The sequence below is a fragment of the Manis pentadactyla genome, chromosome 16 (genome assembly GCF_030020395.1).
Source record: "Manis pentadactyla isolate mManPen7 chromosome 16, mManPen7.hap1, whole genome shotgun sequence".
NCBI classification, from domain to species: Eukaryota; Metazoa; Chordata; class Mammalia; order Pholidota; family Manidae; genus Manis; species Manis pentadactyla.
In genome coordinates this window covers 74,415,180-74,436,933 of record NC_080034.1, presented here as the reverse complement: position 1 = coordinate 74,436,933, position 21,754 = coordinate 74,415,180, and the positions used below count along the sequence as shown (strand labels likewise).

Here is a 21,754-nt window from a genome sequence, read left to right as displayed (position 1 = left end):
CTAATTTTACCTGCCTTCGGATATTTTGAAAAAATTTGCTTTCCTGATTCCTAAAAGGGTCATGCTGGCCTCCACACAGCCTTTCCTTTGTCTGAGGATGATTATGACTCTCTGGATCTGTTTCCCTCTCTCTCCCTGTTTCTGTCCTTTCCTCTACACTAAGGAATTCTTTTCCTGATAAGAATAAGTCCAGAAAGAGCATCCAAATTCCAATGTAGAAAGGAAATTCCAAATCGTTCAAAGGGAAATTCACTTATTTCAAAATTAATTAAAATCTCTAAACAAAGGAAACAATTATTCTTGGTTCTTAAGCCAATTCTATATTCTCCTCCTTCCTGGAGTCCATATAATGTTTTTCTCTTAGGATGCTGAAAGTTATAATGGTGGATCAAAAATCATGCAGAGCTATGTTGATTTATTTGAAAGATTTTGAAGTCAGTTCTTTTCAATTTTTTTCTTCTTTTAAAATTCCATGGACACAAAACTTTAAAAGTTGATATGTCCCTTATTATTAGCTATACCTAACTCTTTAAAAAACACCGTAACTTAGTTGTACTATGGCAAAAATCATGTTTATGTTTAAGAATCCTAACTTGATTGTTTCCTGCTACTTTTTTTTTTAATGGAGGCTGTTTTCAACCCTAATTTTTCATTAAAGTAGCTTTTGTTACTTTTGTGTTGGAACAGAGCAGCCTTTTCCAGACTTTTAAGCAAGATCAATTCTGACTAAATGGTGCACCGTAATGGTGTGACTAAAACCTTTGTTTATTAAGTTATCAGTGAACTTCTTACTCTTTCAGAACCAAACGTATCATCTTGTGGTGCATTGTGCATTCTGTGTGTGTGTGTGTGTGTGTTGTGTATGGAATCAGGTCTCTGGATTCAAAAGAAACAAAAACCCTTTTTTAAAAATGGGTTTAATTATTAGAATCACTGTCTGACCCAAAAAGTCAAGCGAGGCCCTGGTTGGTTGAGCAGCAGCTCCACCACGTTCATAGGGACCCAGGATATTCCCTTCCTGCGGCTCTGCCATCACGGGGACCACATGGGTGAGTCCAGCAGCCCCAGGCTTCTCATGCTCACTGGACAACACCAGGAAAGGCGGGAAAAGTTGCAGGGAGGCTTTCTGTTCTCCTCCGCCCTTCCTCTCTCTCTCTCTAATCAGGGAGGAAAAAGTTTCCCCAAAGCTCTTCCACAGGAATGTCCACACACACAAACACACGGACATACGTTTTTTTTACGTCTTATATGCACGCACTTATTATATATATATATTTGAAATTTACAAACATGGGCTACTCATTATTAATTAGGTAAGTAAACTAAGAAGGAAGAAGAAATTGAAACAATACAGGAGGTGAGGATCATTATTTAGGCATGTTTGTTGGTAAACCACATTCTGTGAAAGAAATCCTACCAGTTAAAAGTCTAATATAATACAATTAACTCTACATTAGGGGTTGAGTCTAACCTGCAGCACCAATATTTAAAAAACAGCTAATTCTAATAACATAATCTTCTAAGATGTATGTGCATGTATGGAAGACAACAGAACATTTCAGGACTTTGCTTTAAATGAATCCCCCCATGCTGTGTCTGCAAATTATCGGATTCATGTTCTAGGATTTTTTAAATCTTATTCCACATACACAAACTCTATTACAGGTTTGAGTTCCCGGTAGCTTTTACATCTAGGCCAGCTTTCCCTTGATGCTGTAGCAAACCCATTTTACAGATGAACCTGTTTGTACATGAAAGTGAATAGGTTATAAAGGCTGTAATTAAGGACAGGGCATGTATAAGGACTTTGCGTACTTAATTGCCAACTAAATGAAAGTGCTTGAAAAAAGCTTAAACTTTATCATTGGCACAAAGCCTGTAGCAAGGAAGGGTTATGGATGATTTCTTTGTTTCATTCAGGAAATTTTATCAGATGAGAGCTTGAGTCTGGCTTCCATTCCCACAACTCCAGAGACCCAGCTCTCACCTTGCCAGTCAATGTCGTCTCTGTGCCAAAGCCACAGTGTGCTATCTGTGATCTTGAATGACGGGCCCTCCCTGAGGCACTGGACATGCCTATCACGTCCTCCCTGAAGCTCCCTCCCTCGGCTCCGACGACACCTGGGTTCTACTAGGCCTCCATCACCGTACACGTGTTTCTTGGGCTCTTCCGCCCCTGACGTGCCTTGAACATGGGTGTGTCTGTGGTTCTCTTTCACCACTCCTGCCCCCGTCACCTCCTTCTCCAGTAAGAACATCCAGCTAACGTGCTGTTGTCACCTCCACGGCCTTAAAAGTGACGTGCAAACTGTGGACCCTGGAATCTGTGTTCAGATGCCCTCGCCTGGCTCCGGCGCTGCAGGCTGTCGAGCAGGACTGTTGGCTGGCCCTGGATACTGTGGCAGCCTTCGAACTGCTCTCCTTGCGAGCCTTGCCCGCTGAGGTCCGGTCATCACACTGTCCCCGGCGTGGTCTGCTGGGTGTATGACTCTAGCTCGTTCTCTCCCCTGGCTGAGACCCTGAATGCGGCTGCATGACCTTTGGGAGGCTGCGAGGCTGCGCTGGCCCAGGGCCCTGCTGAGGGCGGGTCCTGACTGGGCCCTGGCGTCCTGGATGAACACCCGCCTTCGCCCTTGAGCCCCGGTCTGTGTTCGGTTGCCAGGACGCACCAGCATTGTCATTCTCGTGCCCCGAGAGGACTTCCTGGTGGCCCGGTGTCCCCCTTCTCCGACCCCTCACGTGGCTCCCAAGTGAAGAACCTCAGGAACCAGCGTGGGCATCCTCTCTGGGACGGCCTTCCCCGCACCTGGGTGGCGCGGTCCCGCGCACGGGGTCCCTGTAGCTCTGGGACCACCAGAGTCCGTTTAACAGTGTGTTGCCTGACTTCCTTCCCACTGTAAAACCTTTGAGGGAGCGAATGCGCCTCATCGATCCCCGTAAAGGCGCGGCCTTCGATCGGGCATCACTGAGCACACTTGACAGACGCCCGCTGAACACAGCGTGAAGGCGGCCACTAGTTAAGACCGGAAATCAGTGTAGTAACTTTGAGAAAAAGGAAGAAGATTAAAGATATTTATTACAAATGACTATTTGAGGTCATAGTTTGGCAGGGAAAATGGATATTTTGATTATAATGGAAACACTATTTTGCTTTTGTTTGTTTAATTGCAGACCTTAGTTGAAGTGAAGTAAAGTAGCTCTTGGAGGTACAGACATGTGTTCAGACACCAGCCACGCCCCCCAGCCGCTTGTTCCTGAATGACTGACACTTCAGAAACTCATTTTCCTCATCGGCAGAAAGAGGACTGTGTTCACCTTGGAAGTGCATTGTGAGGGTTTAAATAAGAGACTCATACAAAGCTTATAGGTTATAGATGGTTTATTTTCAGATGAGGGAAACATATCCTTCGGCCTTCAGATAATATGGATTATAGAACCTAAATATCTAAAAATTTAGTCTATTTGTTCAATTCTTTAAGTATGGTAATTTTGTAAGTTGCAGAATAAATTCTCTTTATAAAATACTATATAAATTACTTTTCTTATATAATAGTACAGAAGCATCTACAATTTTCCCAATTATCTATTATAACAACCAGTCTATTATGTTGACCAGCACATTAACAAAAGTGACCTAATTTCATGCCTTTCTTGAAATCATTTTTAAGTACTGTAAATATTGAATAAATGTGCAGAATTAAAATGAGTTCAAATGACAGCCCATATCTTAAAAATTATGTGGAAAGTCATACATTTTATAATTCATTTCCTTGCTATTGCAAATGGCATGAATACCATCCTAATTCTGGAAAGTGAATCCTATTCTTGTGGGAAACTGGATTCAAAGGGAGACTAATTCAGGTAGATACCAAAATAAGATTTCAGATAAATAAGTTAGTGCTAAGCAGTAAAGTGGACAATTTAACCTTCTGTAAGTATTCTACACACATTTGAAGAGGTTTTTTAAAGTTTTCCTACAGTTGGCTCTGTCCTTTTTCTAGGGTAAATAATTGCCTCACTTGAAAGCTTTGGCAGCGGGGCCAAGGCTGCGATTCCGCGTCCCCCTCACTTGCCGGGTTCGCCCATCCACAGATCTCTAGCAGGTTACACTGGCCACCTATCGGCTTCTTTTCACAAGATATGAGCAATTACTGTAAATTGCTCTGATTTATTAAGTGAAGTCCAAAGTAGCGTGTGTGCCCACCTGGCATTTAGTTAATGCGCAGAGTGGCATCTCTAGGAGGTGCGTGGGACTTTGATAAAGGGGAGTTTAACTGGGGAAGTAGCACACTGAATTTCATTGGCATAGGAGTGAAATAATCCATATATTTGAACGCAGTTTCATATAATGACCTTGTGATTTTGGCTATTGCCCAAAGATGGCCTTCCATTCATGGTGAGAACTGGAGGGTGACTTATGTCAGAAGTTGGGATCTAGCAACAGATCCTGAGTGCCGACTGTGTTCGAGGCTCTGGGGTGAGTATGAGGACAAATACAGAGAAAGAGGAGACTTAGGATCTGTTCTCAGGTAACAGACAGTATAGCAAACAAACTAATTGGGAAACGTGTATGTGTGCATGTTAATGTCCTGGAAATTCCCATATCCTCGGCTTTGTGTTTTGGTGACCAAGTTCTCACTGATCTCTCTGTGTAGGACACTGTGTCGGTGACACCGAGAAGTATTTATTAAGCATGATTTATTATTTCCCTTAGAATTTGCTCAGGGAAATGGGGCTCCAAGGTAAACCAAAAAAATCAGAGAAAGGCTACGACCGGCCTCCCATCCTGCAGTCTCCCAGATTGCCCAGGAGTCTGACACTTCGTGCCCGCTGCTGCGCACTGCTCCGCCCTCTCAGTCCCCTGTGATACCGCCTGCCCGTCCGCGCTCTGGAGCTGCTGCCAGCAGCCAAGGCAGTGACCCTTTCCGTCCTCCTGCCCCCGGACCCGCCGCGGCTGATGCCAGAACCCCTTCTCTCTGGAGCTGCCCTGCCCCGACATGTCCACCACCACTTCCTACTGCTCGTGCATGTGCCATAGGAGGTGGAGGGGCTGCTGGGCGCCATGTCCCCACAGAGCCTTGGGGGGCCCTGCCGTCCTCAGGTGGTGAGTGGCCCTTGGCCCCCGGGCCCGCCTCCAAGCTGGCGGAAGGAGGGCCAGGTGGCGGGGTGAGACTCCTGGGCGGGAATGGGGGGGGTTCCTCTGCCTGACGGCTGGCTCTCAGGGGGGCCCCTTGGTGGGCCTGGCACCCCAGCCCGGACTCCGTCCTCCCTGACCACCCAGGGAACCTGCGCCCCAGGAGGCGGCGAGGCTGGGGCCAGGGACTGGGAGGGCGGGGAGCTGCAGGGTGAATGGAGCTGGGCGGCCAGCGGGACCTCCTGCCGCCCCTCCCCACCCTGGCCTCCTCACGCCCGCGAGTCCAGCCCGCCCTGTCCCCACTCCTGTGGGACCGCCGGTCTCGGCCACCTCACTCCCGCTGGCTGATGCCGTCTTTCCCTTCGTTAGCCACACAGCCCCCCCCAAGGGTGTTTTTGCAATGAAATCAAATTATGTCGCTTCCCCTAATTAAAAGCTGCCAAATGTTTTCCACTGCGACGAACGCCTTCCACACTCCTCAGCATTAGGGCAAGGCCCGTCTGACGCTGACTATAGCGTCCCCCGCGGCGCAGTGGGTTCGGGCCGTCCGTTCTTGGTGCTCCCCGAACATGCCAAGCTTGTCCTGGTCTCCAGGGCTCCGGAAGAGCCGCTGCTCGTGCCTGCCCTGCTCCCCCACCTTCGTTAGGCTCCTTGCTTCTCGCCGCTGTGCAGGTCTCAGCTCAGAGGTACCTTCTCTGACAAGACTTCCTGAACCAACCTTGCTCCTCTCCACCCTCCTCCTTCCCCCAGCGTGTCCCTGGCACATCACGGGCTTCCTTCATAACTTACCACTCTCAGAAACGACCTTGTTTACTCTCCTCTCTCCCCCTACCCATCACAAGGGACCAGGTGGCCTGACTGTGTCTCTTCTGTTTGTCCCTGTGATTGCAAAGCCTAGTTTGATGCTCGGCACACAGTAAGCAGTCAACAAACATTTGGTGACTATTGAATGGATGAGGTCAGTATAACTCTTTCAGTGTTGAGTTTCCACTGAGAGAGAATTGAGAATTTATGTATCTATATATACTATATATCACATATATACTATATATTATATAATCTCATTTTATATATCTCTATGTAATGTTAAATCTCATTATATATCATCTGTATATATAAAATGAATTTATATAATTATAGATTCCAGATTTGTTCCTGTATCTATGTCTGTGCCTGTCTGGTATCTAGCAAAGTGCATGGCATATATTAACAGTACAATAAATAGTAGGTGTTATATTTTCTATGCATAAGACGTGATGAACTCGGAATCCTGGGAATAAATTGGGAAACTTCCATTCTGTTGACACTTATTTAATGCTTATTGAAAAACTAGTAGTTTTTTCAGAAATTTCATCTGAAGAGCCTGCTGGAAACATTTTCAAAACAATGAGGAGACCACTTGATAAATATTTTCTCAAACCAGATGGCAATGATTTAGGAAGGAAACTGTTTGTAAATTACTGTTGTGGGTTTTACCAAACAACCTGACTCATTCAGAAGATTTGGGTCTGCACTTCAGAAGGCTGCTGGGGAAAATAAAATTGTTGAACAATCACCTATATTGTTTTGATTAGGAATTAATTTTCAGTATCCAACCTTTCCTGAGAAGGACATTAAATACCTTCTGAATATTCACCTCATCTTTGTCTTGAATGAAGAAACATTGAGCTGCATGTTCATGTCCATCAATGAGGGTGAGAAGAACTGTTGTTTCTTCTTATTTTCATGTGTGCACTTTGCAAGACCAGCGAGCTCTGTGGTTAATTGAACATCATATTTTATTCTTATTATTTTTTAACTGAGTGGCACTCCTTTGTCTTCATTGTATCTGTTTTTATAGTTCTTTTTACAGAAGTGCTACGGTACTTACGGCAATGGTGTAGCATCGTCTGAAATAAGTTTGTTAAAATAAAAAAGTGATTTTCCCTAAAGAATGCTAATAAGTAAATGAAAAAGTTAGTGTATGGACATGGTGGGATCGTGAGGATGGTACCTAGCCACTGCAGTTTGAGAAACGGAAGCCTAGGGTAATGTTTTTATCTGTGTGGAAGTACTAGAGTCATTTTCCTTTTGTTTTCAGTCTATAGGAAGGTGCTAAGTTTATAAAATAAAATAATGCAATATACTTACTAGAAAAAAAAAACCAAAGACAATAGGACAAGCTTACATTTTTAATTATTAGACCTCACATTCATACAGTAATTCTGTCAAATTACTGTAAATGTTTGAAGTATTTACTCTCAGTTTCAGAACCAAACTTCTTGCACCCTGGGACAGTTTGCAGACCTTTGGAAATTAAGACACACACACACACACACACACACACACACACACACACACAAATAATTTATGGGTCAAAGAAGAAATCTCAAGAGAAATTTTTAAAAAATATTTTGAACTAAATGAATATGAAAATACAACTTTGCAAAAAGTTGTAGGATGCAGCAAGGAATGCCACTCAGTTAAAAAATAACAGCCACCAGAAGGTGGTTCACGGACCACACTTTGAGTAGCACTGGCCTAGAGGAAGGGCTGGTGTTAGAGGAAGTGATGCAGACTGGAGAAAGGTGCGTATTGAAGGGCAGCACAGAAGCAGGATAATTGTAACGTCTCCTTTTGCAAATCTTCACTTGCAGATTGTCACCACTAATTCTTACTCATTTTTTCTCCCTATTCCTTTGGCTTTCATTCAAGCGCTCTTTGATGAATTGAGTGTAAATGTGTTATTTTGTAAAACTGTTGTTCCTGATCAAGTTGTTAAAAAATATGAGCCCTATAAAATTTACTAAGAAATCATCCAGTGACTTTTGAAGATAGTATCCCATATATACCTCAAAACCTCTTTGAAGGTGGATCTATACAAGTCTTCTTTTGGAATTTAGTACCAGGAAATTATTTTCTTCTTGTGAGTAGGTACGCCTCCTTTAGTTCCTGCAATCAGGCCATGTGGGGTGCAGAAAACATCCTGTTGTATGCCTCCTGGGTTTTTTGCCAGGAAAATCAGGGGTGGACTTAATGTACAATCAGATAATTGCACTGGTATTCACCATTCTTCCTCCTTCTGCACCAATTCCAGTTTTCTCTTGTGTGGACCCCTAAACTGAGAAAAGGACTAGCCATAGGCAAATCTAAGGTCTGACTACTTTCTTCTATCCAAGTAAAGGTGAAAGAGCTTAAATCTTAAGAAAAAGGAGTAGAATGTGAACCTTAACCTGTTACTTTTCCTGGTTTTGTATATTTCTGAGTCTTCTAGAAGTTTTGAGTAGCTGAAGGCTACAGAGCTGGAGATTCAAGCCATTTTTTTTTTCCCTAATCGTGTCTATTTCCCTGACAAGGAATTTCACTCCTCCTCTGAGGGGAAATAGTGCACAAGAGGGTTCATAACAGAGCTAGTGTTGCATTTTCTGATTATTGTTGGTCGAGTGTTGGAAGTGGACCTGGATTTGTTCAGGATGTGAAACAGGCATGATTCATCCAGTTATTTTGAAAGCGCTGTCTGTCCCAGTTCCGGGAGCGATGCTGCTGTTTGCCTGCCCCACTAGGGAGAAGGCAGACGTGAGGCGGGTGGCATGACACCGTGATTGCTGGTCTGAGATAAGGGGCAAAGCAGCTGTGTCAACCCAAGAGGGCATCCAACCAGCAGTGGTAGGGGCGGGGGCCGGGTGGGGGTGGGGCTGGGAAATGCCCCGGAAGCAGGATGCCTGCCGGAAGTCGGTGTCAACCTGGTTCCTCTCCGTGCGTTCCTCTGTTTGTTTGATTTGTTTTGTTATCCCAAATAAGTTGAACTCACCACATACTCTGTGGGAAGTCCAGTAAGCATTTAATTTCTTGGCATTTTCTGTGTAACTGCTGGTCAGGAAGAAACACTACTCCAGGCCAGCTTGTGGGAAGGAATCAGTGAGCTGAGGGTAAGTTAGGGGGTCCGGAGTACCGGAGACCGGAAATGTAATACAGTGCACTCAGTAACACGGTAGGGAAATAGGATAATGCCATGATTTTGATGGCAATGGTAAGTTTATTGCAAGTGAATTGCTGTTTGGATCTTTCATCCATCACGGGCACTGATTTAGGGTCAGGAGTCTGTTGCAGCATCGAGATTATCATCTTTTATTAGTGATTGGGGGCTGGGAAATCTTTAGTGTGTTATTAAGTTGACTTAATGCAGAACTAATGAGAGAGGAAAATTCCTGAAATAGTTACACTAGAAGAAAGTGCTGGCTGCTTGCTCATCTAAAATACAAACAGTAATGCATTTAAGACATTTATATAAAAGTTACTTAATTGATCATTATAAAGTATTATGTATGAGTCCTTGCTGCATGGAATATCCGTTTTTATTGGAAAGAGCTTAAGGACAAAAACTGTGACTAAATTAGTGGTTTACCTGTGATAGGAAGAATGGTATAACTAACTTTTATTAGCTGCCTGTAATGGAAAAATATCTTTTCCAAACATATTAGGAATGTTTTGGAATAGAGTTGTAACAGCATGCCAAGAAGTCTTGGCTAATAGACTAAATACTCTGGTTTATATTGTAAGATTTATGATAAAAAGCAATGGACTTACTGCTGCAGCAATACTGTTCATCGCAAAAACCACAGAAAAACAACAAAACATGGTACAACCTTGGCAGAGAAGTTAAGCAAAGTAGAAACAGAAAAATGCATGCTAGTTACATTAGTAAATCATTAGATTTCACAAATAACAGGAACACACTTTAGGAAACTAGAATATCCCCCATATTTGGCAATAATTGAAAAAGCAATTCACTTAAGCACTTGCTGTGACTCCAGGATATTGATATTGCCAAAGCTGACTTGACTAGAGCTGAAGCCTCCACTGTTACATCTAATATTATAGAATTACGAGATTTAAATGCCAAGAATAGCAACAAAATAGCAGTGGTCCCTTCTGACCATAATTGGACTGTTTGCAATTCATGTCAATAGCCTTAAGTTATTCTGCATTCAAGCTAAACAATGACTATGATATTCAGTTTTTAGGGTGACAGATTTCTACATTGACATAGTTTGGCTGCACAGGCATTGCAGGATAACATATCTAGTCACTGAGAAATTAGGCAACCCAGAAGAAATTGCTTTCTTTTTTCATAGTTCACATTCTCTGGACAGTTTTCCGCTCAGATTAACTACTTCAAAAGAATAAGAGAAAATAGAAACTTTCTCTATATAATGAATTCTAGTGTTCCTAGTGAAACCATTTAAACACACTTGAAAACTTTCCCTTTCATGGTGTCCATGTAGCCTAGCAACCAAGTATGTAAACAATCAACCTCACAAGTGGTAGGGATCAGATTATAAAAGTTTTTTATATTCATTTTACAAATTTTTTTTTCTAGAATCTTTTACCGCTGTAGCACCAAGGTTTTCTAGACCTTAACATCTCCATAAGATTTCTGGAACCCTTTTCCATGCTCCTTGCCATATAACGTACTGAATTCTTGTGGCTTCTCAAAGGACTTCAGTTATCATGGTCTCCTGTTCTGGGCTCCTTTTTCTGCTGAGTTGTCTTAGACTGAGACTGTCCATTCTTACGTTTCCCTGCTCTGTATTAAATTGAGCCAAAGAGAGAATTCATTTTTTTTAAGTTCCCTCACACAAGAAAAAACAAAAAACCCTGAAAACATTACTATACGTAGAAGTTTTTACTGAGTGTTTTGTAATAGCAGAGAGACTTAATCGAAAAAAAGTGCAAATATCTTAGAATGGGATGTTAAGAACACCTTGCCCCAAATCCTCTTTGTAAACTGGGCTTTGGTCTCCAGCCATATTGCCAGCCCTTCAGTCTCATTTTCTCAGACCCAAATACATATATATGTGTGAATATATATATATACATATATGTACCCACAGAAGATACATATAGACACACACAAGCATCCTGCCTTCTCTTCTTTTAGGAAAAGTGTCATCAGTATCTTTCTATATTGATCACCTCGGTAATGACTTTGCTTTCCATTACAGTAATTTCTGTTCTTTTTTTTCATAAAGGCGACCAATTGTTCTGGCACCATTTGTGGTAAAGACTTTTCCTTCCCTTTTTCATTGTTTTGATGTGCTGGTTGAAAATCAAATGATGGCATGCATGTGGGTCTTTCTCTGGATTTTTTACTTTCCATTGATCTGGTTGTCTGTCTTTCCATTAAACCCACCCTGTCCTGATGACCCTAGCTTTACACTGTTTTGAAATCAGATAGTCCTACCCTCACACCTAACATTCATGTTTTACTTGAAGCTTATTTGTGTTTCTCCAGGCATTGTGTTGCTTTCCTTCACTTGGCATTTGAATCCTTCCCCTTCCATCAAACAACATTTCCTTCTTGCTGAAAGTTGGTAACCGGCCGCCTGTCCACGTCTCGGTTGGTCTGAACTGTCTTTGTGTTGCTTGCATTCTAAAACGGCAGGTGAACCGAGTATAGAGATAAGTGTTATCGCCCTGGGCACTTTGATGGCACCTGCCTGCTGGCACCCTGACCTTGGACTTCTAGCCTCCAGAACAGTGAAAACTAAATATTTGTTGTTTGAGCCGCCCATCCATGGTCATTTTGTTATAGCAGCTCACAACGGCTGTCGGTGGGTAACGGACACACAGAGTCATCATCTATGTAAGCGACAGTCTTGGCACTTCGGTTTCTCAGAACACTTTTTATGCACCAGATCTGTAGGCTGGTGCACACCTTCTCTGGCGTGTCCCTTAGTGGGAGGGTGGGGTGTTTCTGGCTCCTCTTTCAGAGTGTGAGTGACCGTGCAGGGATCTCCCCTGTGTGGCACTGCCCGGTGAAGTTCACTCCTCCTGCCAAAGCAGAAGCAGCCCCTTGGGTGAGGGCCTCCCCCAGTGTCTGCTGCAGCTCTGAGTCTGTGCTCCTAAGCTGTGCTCGTGTTGCTCTGTTTGAAGTTCACTCTCTCTCTTTCTCTGGCACTTTGGCGCTTCCCTTTTATTACTTTGTGTGTGTGTAATATTTCTACTTGTGTGTAATGGTAATAGGAGAGGGACAGACCCACGTCTGCTCCATCTCCCAGTTGGCCACACTGTTGAAAGTTTGAGATCATCTATTTGAAGAACAGGTGGCCCTTGCAGCCACCGTAGAGGGTTTTACACGCTGCCCCATGCTCGGCAATGGGACGATCCACCGAGCTGTGAAAGGCTGCCGTGGTCCAGTCCCTGCCATGCAGACATAGAGGTATGGGTCATGATGAATGGAAAAGAGAATACGTTGAAAATCTCAGAATTCCAGTGGAACACAGGCATTTCACCTCCGAGAAGGAGGATTTTCATATTTAAGGCTAAAAAAACAAATGGGAAGACAAGATTTAACAAAAGCGAGCAGGCTATGGCTGAGAAGTCTTTTTTTTAGTTTCTGCAAATACCATAAAAGATGGGTTATATTTGACACACCCTTAACTGCACATCTACATGGATTTCCTTACAAATGTCATTTTAAGACATTGAGTGAGGATTTTTTTTTGTCTTACATTAAACCATAAGCATACTGATTACTTCTGATTTTTGGTGCAAGACTTTGTAAGCAAAATGTATTCACTGTATTGAGGCCCATAGATTTCTAAGATTTTACGTTCAATGTTATATTTTCTACTTTCAAGTAAGTCCAGAGGTTTTCAACTGATGTAACAGGGACAGTATACATGTAACATATTCTTCTGTGTTTTTCAATTAATATATATTTTAAATAATTGTTTTCTAAAACATACATGTTTTGAAAACTCACAACTCATCTGTTGCTTAACACACTTTATGGCCTGTATTCTATTCTATACTTTATGTGCTGGTATTATTTTTCATCACCAGCTTTTTTTGAATTTGGTATAGCTAAATTACAGCAATGTTTTTTTCTCTGTAACATGTAGGTCCCAGGAAGTCCTGTTAATAATCTCCCATTATAAATTCCAGAGACCCAGGGATTGTTTCTTCCTAGGATCTGTGAGCTGCTTATTGGCGATATTGAAATAAGTCTTGTAAAACACCAACACAGGGTCTATTAAATGTTAATAAATGGTATTATTTCATAAAAGGGGTAGTTGAAATACGTCAAGCCTGAGTAACAGAAGTTTGGCACGATGCATGAGTGGTATCTGATTGGATCATCTCAGGTCAGTTCTAAATTTCCTAAGGCTCTCTTTGTTCTTCTGACTTCTCTGCATCTTTCAACGCAGATTAGTCTAGAGCTCAGAGTTCAGCTAACCATGTCACAGAAAAGAAAAAGACTGAATAACATATAAAACTGTTGATTTATACTTGAGAAAGGCCTTAGTAATCTCAGTGTAGAAATGAAAAATAGATGGGAATTCAAGTGAGCTATATCTAGGTTTGAATTCTAGTTTTGAGCTTGGACAGATTGTTCGGCATCTCCAGGAACTGGGCATGATCAATAATGCTATCTTCCTGGGTTAATGTCAGGAGAAAATGAAATCGTGGACATGAAGCCAGTGCTATTATCTGGCACATAAAAAGCTCTGATGAACACTTTTCTTTCCCTACTTTCCCAACATAGTTCTTAGCTTTCTTACACATTTAGACATTGCTCTAAAATCTGTTCAGAAGAAAAATTTTATTCTGAATCTGTTTCAGTGAACATTTAACAGGTTCCCATTTTCTGTGTGAGCATGGTACACAGGAGTAAATAACCCAGGTGCTCTAGGAATAGACTGTGCCTGAAATTGATTTGTCTCTATTTAATGTATTAGCCTTCATAAATTAACTTGCGTTTCAAGTGGGTTTGTATTGATTTAACCATAGTGCTTCACTTTGTCCTCTGTGTGACCCAAGTCACATGCACTCCAGAGTGGACAGGACTGAAGTCAAAGGCAGAGCCTCACTATGGGGAGAGAGCAGGGCCAGTGCCTGCCGGGGTGCTGGTAGTCAAGACAATGAGATTGATGTGCTAACAGGGCACATGAATGGGCTACACTAAGGGTAATGCTGATGCTACTTTCTCAACGGATATCCAAACATCAAAGCCAGCAAAAATATTGCTTGAATTTGATATAACAAAAATATTTCTGTAATAATTTTATTTTTTGGTAAGATACTAGTAGCATAGGACAAAAATAACCTATTACCTGGATGAAAAGCAACTTTTTAGGGAAGGGAAAATGAGAGGCCTGGAAGGAAGGCAGTGGAACCCTGTCCTTGATGGGTAAAGATGCCACGTGCAGGGCCAGAAACCAATAGATGGAGTCTTCAAAAGTGGCAGTTGCATAGCGAGTTATGTTTAGTGGGTGCAGAGTTTCTGCTTGGGCTGATGAGAAAGTTCTGGAAATGGTTGATGGAGATGGTTGCCCAGCAATGTGACTACTTAATGCCACTGAATTATACGCTTAAAAATAAGTAAACTATTAAATGTTATGTCTGTTTTCCCACAATAAAAATTAAAAAGTAAATAAAAACCACAATGGAGATACAGTACACCCGCCCCAAAGAAAAGCAGAAGCTGGATGGTTGAACCTGAGGGTTCTCTAGGAAACCATCCCACTTCCTTCTTTCTACGGCTAAATGCCAACGACTGCCTTCTTTTTTTGTTAACTTGTGAACCGCACGTGGATGTACACATGTGCTTCCTCTGACCTGCTCCAGGCAAGAAAAGTCAGAAGCTTTGTATATGAAGTATTATTATTATGTAGAGGTGAAAATGGTGCATTTTCTGACTCAAAACCGTTCCCTAATAATCATAGAGTGCTTCATGTTGCTCAAAGTGCTTCTGCATCTATTATCCCACTGAGCTGCAGAACCAGGCAGCAGCACCTTTGCTTAGCAGGTTGAAGAACTGGAAATGCAGGGAGGTTACAGCCTCTCTATGGTCTTAGGATAAGCAGGACTCGACTTGTGTCTCCAGGGCACTGAGGTAACATGCTGTAGGGCATTCAGGTCACATCTTACAGGCATGACACTAAAACTTGTGTAAAGAGGGAAAAGGGCACCCATCACTGGATTGTTTGCCTTCTCTGGAAGTGAGCTATGGTAATACGCATGGCCAACACCAAGATATGAAACTCCCACCTTCTATCTGAATGTTTTGTCATTACATAGTCATACCCTGTATATAAAAAGAATTTAATATAAAGGCGGGATCAAATAATTTTAAGCCAGGCCATACTTATCACTGTAATTAGCAAATGCAAAGTGATGGTCTGAAAAGCTGCATATTATTTGGTTAATCAGACTTAAAGCCCTTTTACCTAAACTTATCACCTCATCAGGGTATTTAATTTCCATAATTGTAAGAAGAGACAGAAAATTATTTATGCTCAGATTCATGTGCTACACTTTACATAATTGCAAAAGATAAGACTGAATTTTTGTAATAACTTTGTTGCATAGAAATTAAGGGCAGAGAAAATCAATAAAAAGGAAAGATCACACACACAAATGTATTTCCTTTCTCACCTTGAGCAGGTGCTGGTGCTGAGCAGCAGCGTGTGGACCTGCTTCATGACAAGATGTACCTGGAATACCAAAAACAAACTGTAAGTGATCTTAAAGCCTGGGAGGCGCTTCTCCTGTAAGTTCACGCCAAGAGGCATGGTATGATAATAGCGTGAAAATGTCCTTGGCAACATCGCCATGACTGACACGAACTTGGCCTTCATGTCTCTGCTTCCCTGACACCCTGCGGTGGAGGCCGATGGCACCACACCGAGGCATGTCCTCCCGGGGGGGGTCCCTGGACATCTGTGTTCTGAAGTCTCAGTTTCTCGTGTAAAGAATAATATGGAAATATAACTTGAGCTCAAGTTCAATTTCAGAATATATCTAGGGCATTTAAAGCGGTCACAGTAAACGTTACCAAATCCCAGTGTATGCAGATTAAATACTGCTGTATATCAGAATCAGTAAGGGAGAGACTGTGGGAGGAAGCAATAACTACGAATTAAAGCATAACTAACAGTGGGACATTCTTGTGACCAGGTTTCCCTTAGGTAAACACGGTTTAGGGAAAAGGGTTATAGTGAATGGGATGGCAGTTGAATTAGCTAGAGAAGTAAGTGGGTAAAACGTAAAGGCAATTAGATAATGAATTGACATCAAAGAACAGGGAGATTTTTAATATCCTTTCTCAGGGCTCTCACTGGGACTTAATCCCTTTATAAAATCAGTGACTTAGTCGAAGATACAGAATTTGTGATTAGTGAATCCATCACATAGATGTGACAGCCAAAAAAAAAAGTCTAAACAGATTGGAGTGATGAGATAATTCTAGGAAGATCGAAGTCAACAGAGATAAACAAGGTGATGCACTTGTGGTGTATTAGGAATAAATACTGTTCTGATACTTCCCCCACATTCTTCCAGTTCAACACACATCAAGGGCCTGTTATGTGCCAGGCACTGTGCTGGGCACTAGAAATGCAATGACAGATGAGACACATGACATACACAGAATGGCCAGGCAGTGCGCCCGTGTTGGAGTAGAAATGGGAATTAGGTGCAGTGGTTGTAGGAGGCACGGGGGCTGTTCAGTTCCATACAAGCTGGAGATCAAGGTAATTCCTGGTGAGGAGAACCCGCATGAGAGGAGGAGGGATCTTCACTCGTGCTGGGCTGGGGACAGACAGAGCAAAGGGGTAAGACAGACGGAGAGAGTCGCAGGGGGGCCACGTTCAAGGAGCAGCGAGCAATGCGTGGTATGGCGGGTGATTCTCCTGTCGGGGGAGGAGATAGTAAGAAATGGCACGAGGGAGGCAAGTGAGGCTCGCTCACGGAGAACTGAGTTTGGGATCTTGCAGTGGAGAGAATCATTGATGATTTTTTTTCTTTAGGAAAGGAATAATGTGATCAAAACGGTCACTCTGTGCTTCAAAATGGGATCAGTGCTTCACAGTGTTTGGACTTGGTGCAAGGGTGATAGTAGATGAGGAGCCCAGTCCGGAGACTGCGTCAGTCCGCTAGGGCAGCCGTGACAAAACAGCAGACTGGGCAGCTGAAAGAACAGAGCGTTTATTTTCCTCACAGTTATGGAGGCTCAGTCCCAGATCAGGGTGCTGGCCAGTTCCATTCTGGGTGAGGGCTCTCCTCCTGGCTGGCAGCCGGCCACCCTCCTGCTGTGCCCTCACACGGCCTTTCCTCTGTGTGGTGTGAGGAGAGGAGTGAGTTCTCCATGTCTATTCTGATAAAGACGCTAATCCTGTCAGCTCAGGCCCCCACCCTATGAGCTCATTCAACTTTGATTACTTTCTTAGAGGTCCCATCTCCAGATACACCGACCTGGGGGTTAGGGCTTCAATGTATGAATGTTGGGGAGACACAAATATTATGTCCATAACAGTCTATTAGAGTCGTTCAGTTAAAAGATGGTGAGGGCGTGAATCGGGTGGTGACCAGGAGGCAGGCGGGGAAGGATGTCGAGATGCTGAAGAAATGAACACTCTCTGCGGCTGTGTAAGTGTTGGGGTGCGGAGTGAGTGCAGGGCTCCCCCGCTGTCTCCCGCATAGGGTGACTACCACATCACTTTGTTTTTGATCCTTTCACAAGGGGGAAAGAGCTTTATTATTATTAGTGTGTGTGTTTTATATACATATAGAATTTCTCATGGGACTTGGTGGCCTCCACAATCGCGTGGGCCAGCCTGGAAGTCCCACAGGCTGGAGCATGAAGGAAAGCGGCTGTATGGGTCCATCTGAATCCGCAGTCCTGAGAACCAGTGATGCTGATGTCTGGGGCAGGAGGAGATGGGCGTGCTGCTCGGCAGAAGGAAGCCCTCTGCCTCTGTGTTCTGCTCAAGCCCGCAACGTGCTGGGTGAAGCCCACCCACACTAGTGAGGGCGTCTTCTTTACTCAGTCTACCCATTCAAACCCTAAACTCTTCCAGAAACATCCTCAGACACACCCAGAAATCATGTTTCACTAGCTACCTGGGCATCCCTTAGCCCAGGCAAGTTGACACAGAATCAACCAACACAACTGGTTAGATGGTAGCACTGCTATTGAGAACAAGTATAGGAACAGGGCTTTGGGGGGAGATTTTCTAATTTTAAGAGAAAGCTGGTGAAATCAGTTTAAGCTATGTTAAGTGTGAAGCGTCTGTGGGACATGTGGGGGAAAATGTCCCGGGAGCAGTTGAGTCTACAGGTGCTTGGTTCCGGGAAGGACAGTTGGGCAGGAGGACAGAGCTGGGGGCTCAGCTTTCAGAGCCACGGTGGGTATTGCTGGCTACACAGACAAGCAGGTGAAGGACATGCAGGACGAGGACCAAGGGCCAGTTTGGGGGAACACACTGGGTATGGAGATGCCAAGATCTCTTGCTAAATGACATTACTTCATTTTAAGTGTAGATTCTCATTCTTATTCTTAGTAATTTAGTAAGAGCACATCCCCACCTTTATTACTCAAAGTGATATTTTTGCTAATAAATGAGAGAGGCTTCTGGAAAGTGCTATAACGAGTAATGGATTGTACTTAGCTGTAAATTTAACCTCTGTAACTACAGCTGCAAGATGAAGTCATTTATGACAGAGAGAACTGCTGGCTCTGAAGGAGAAGACAAATAGTTGCCTCTTTGCCCTAGTTTAAGTAGGGTGGTGGCCCCAGCACAGTTCCCTAAAGATGAGGGTCTGCATGCAGTGTGGAGGCTGCAGCAGCCAGCTATGAGGCCAACTGCGGTCCTGGCTGTTGTAGGTACCAAATGGTTCCTCTTACAGAGCGGGAAGGGCTGTTATCAGAGTTCCTGCCTGTGCTGTGGATCAAGGGATCTGTCTCCAGCCCTTTTCATGAGGGCTAAGCTTGCCAGCAAATAAAAAGCAACCTAAATAAATAATGAGAGAATACTACAAAACTGAAGGAAATCTTACATAAATCAAAATGAAAAGTGAATTTCAAAACTGAGTGAGAGCCTACCATCCTGACACAGGTGAGAACCCCCCCGAAGTTAAGAGATTGCCTTTTCTGACTCAGGGCAGAGAGAATAATCAACGTTACCATTGATAGGAAGGACAGTGTTCCAGAAAGCATGGGATAGAAGGCAGGTGGCTGGGGAAAACACCGCTTTGTTTATCCTTATCCTTTTTAATTGTATCTATTAGAGACAGGCTTCCTGGACTGAGTCAAAGCTGTAATAAAAAAGTCTCTGAAAAACTTCTATGACTAGGATGACCTTGATTTTTTTTCTTTTAGCCTAGAGGAGAAACTCCAATGATATCTTTATCCACAAAGCAAAATACTCCTCAATTCTGTTCTTGTTATAAGGCTGTTCTCATCTCACATGAGTATTTCCACAGGAACAAGAAGCAACAGCAATCTACATGAGTTCTGTTGGGAAGCTCAAAGAAAACAGGTAAGACCATTCCCATTAAATTGTACTGCCTGTGGGTTAAAGACTTGATCTAAGTTAGATATAAAGGATAAGTGTTATGAAACAAACAATCAGGAATTAAAAACAAAAATCTGCCATTTAACATGGACCAGCATGAGGTTTTTCTGCCCTGAAGTTAGAGACTGCCTCTACATAATCACATTAGCCTGAAGAACAGATTTTACACAGGGTGATCTTCCAAAAACCTGAGTTGTAATTAGAAGTTGTAATGTACATTTTCCTAAACCTGTACCACTCACCTAATGAATGCAGAGGATTTCAGAGCAGGCTCTATGATGGCACAGAGGATTGCACACTGTGACAGCACAAAGGGAGGGGTGGCTACATGATCGGGCCTGGGTGAGCAGCAGTTGGGGAGGAAAGGACATAAACGCCACAGGGGTTTGACTCTGGTGGAGAATCTGGCTTCAAAAGATACGCTGCTTGCGAATCTTCTAGAATACCGGTGTGGTGCTGATCCTTGGGTTCAGACGCCAAGAAAGAAGTGAAGAGTTTTAATGCGTTAAATGCAAGCACCTGCTGGTGGATTGTTCTGGAGAGATGAGGATGGGATCTCTTCCGCATGAATGTGAGAAGTGCTGCATGGGACGCGGGACGAGACAGATCCTTGAATGTAATGTAAGGTATTTCCCCCCAAATTATCCTTCAGAAGAGGAGTTTGCCTTACACAAATGTCCTTATGATATAATCTCTCAATTACTTTATTATGAACAAGAAATGATGCTTGGGGAAGCCACCATGCCCTCAGCCTCTGGGCCTCAACCTAGTTTCGAATGCTTATAGAGGTCCCCTGGTGAACTAGAGATAAAGGAGGCTGAAATATTTTATAGACTTAACCTTTCTCTGAGAATTTGTTCCTAGGCTTATGATCTCATAATCATCAGGTTTTGCTGTCTTTGTAAACAAAAGTTTTCAAGGTAAAGAAGTGTGTTCAATTGCACCTCTGTAGGAAGGATGAATAATTGTGCTAGTTATGTGGGTGAGTATTTGTGAATTGGGTAAAATTTCCAGGGTTAGTATAGTGCTCAAGAAGTGCTGCGTTTTAAACAATTTAAGTAGAAACAAAGATAATGGGCTCTGATAAAGGGAGATAAATGAATCACAATGGCTGGGGGATGACAAACTGTGTGAAAAGAAATTGTTTCATGAGCTGTGAATGGCAAAATAAGAGAATTATTTATAAATTATTATTTCTAACTTTTATTAATGTAACTAAAATACATACTACATTCAATATACAGACATATGATCTAACAGTATGCATGTTCACACTGGCCAAAAGACTTAAAACAATCTTCTTATTGAAAACATGGGGAATGACTATATTATTTAGTCCCATACACTACATAGAGCAGAGAGAGTTTCTCAGACTCCACTGCAGCCTGGGTGAACTACAATGGCTGGACTGAGTATGTTAGATTCTTGCTCTTTCTGAACCCTTTGTTATCTGCTGTGGCCTCTATATATTGATAGAAAGACTGAAGCACGTTGATCAGGGAGTGTAGTTTCTGGTGTAACCTCTGTAGGATGAAGTCCCTAGAGAGTGAGGGCTGTCATTTTCAATGCTCATCATCCTGAAGGAAGATTATTTACAGACCTTTGTAACTGAGACTCAAAAGGAGATTTACCACCTACTATTTTACTACTTTAACTTTGTGTGACAGCTATGAGAAATAATAAGAGCCCAGTAAACGCCAGCTGTTTTTATTATTGTCAGGTTTAGAGGCTAAAAACACTTTTGATGATTTTACCCATACAATCCCATCATGCAGGTTGGGTTCTGTTATTCGGCACATGGTGACCTAGGTCAGAAAGCTGAAGTGACTCTATCACAGTGAGAGCTGGTGAGTGGCAGAGCCAGGGTGATACACACCAAACTGATGGTTCCAAAATTCACATTTATCCTGCCTGAGGGTTTCAGCCCCGGGCAAGTTCACTGTGGGCTCAGTGAGACCGAGGAATGACAATGGAATGTTCTTGGGGTGAAAGGGCTTTATTACCTGGCTTTATTCTCCCAGCAGCAGGTCGAGCACTAGAGTTACATCTGCATCCAGCACCTGCAGGTCTGTAATCCTCCTCCATCTCCGCCTCCCCCCAGAGCACTGGACAGATCTCCTTAAATAGTGACTCAGTCAGTAACAGCTCATTGCCTAGGGGTATGGGAGCAGGAGCCTAGCAGCAGGCCAGTTACATCATCAAGTATTTTAGGGTCAGGTAAGGATCCTGGCCATAGGAACTTCCATTTTCCTCACATAAAAAATTCCACCATCTCCTA

The 21,754-nt window shown here is 43.0% G+C and overlaps 1 protein-coding gene across 1 annotated transcript in view; it reads left to right on the top strand.

Moving 5' to 3' along the window:
- Positions 1 to 19,625, top strand: part of LOC130681281 (collagen alpha-1(I) chain-like) — a 43,920-nt gene extending 24,295 nt beyond the window's left edge. The window contains exons 3-4 of the mRNA XM_057493920.1: positions 15,566 to 15,636; positions 19,281 to 19,625. Of these exons, the coding sequence (XP_057349903.1) occupies positions 15,566 to 15,636; positions 19,281 to 19,412 (203 nt within the window). The 3' untranslated portion in view covers positions 19,413 to 19,625. The remainder of the gene's footprint in view (positions 1 to 15,565; positions 15,637 to 19,280) is intronic.
- The last annotated feature ends 2,129 nt before the right edge of the window (positions 19,626 to 21,754 follow it).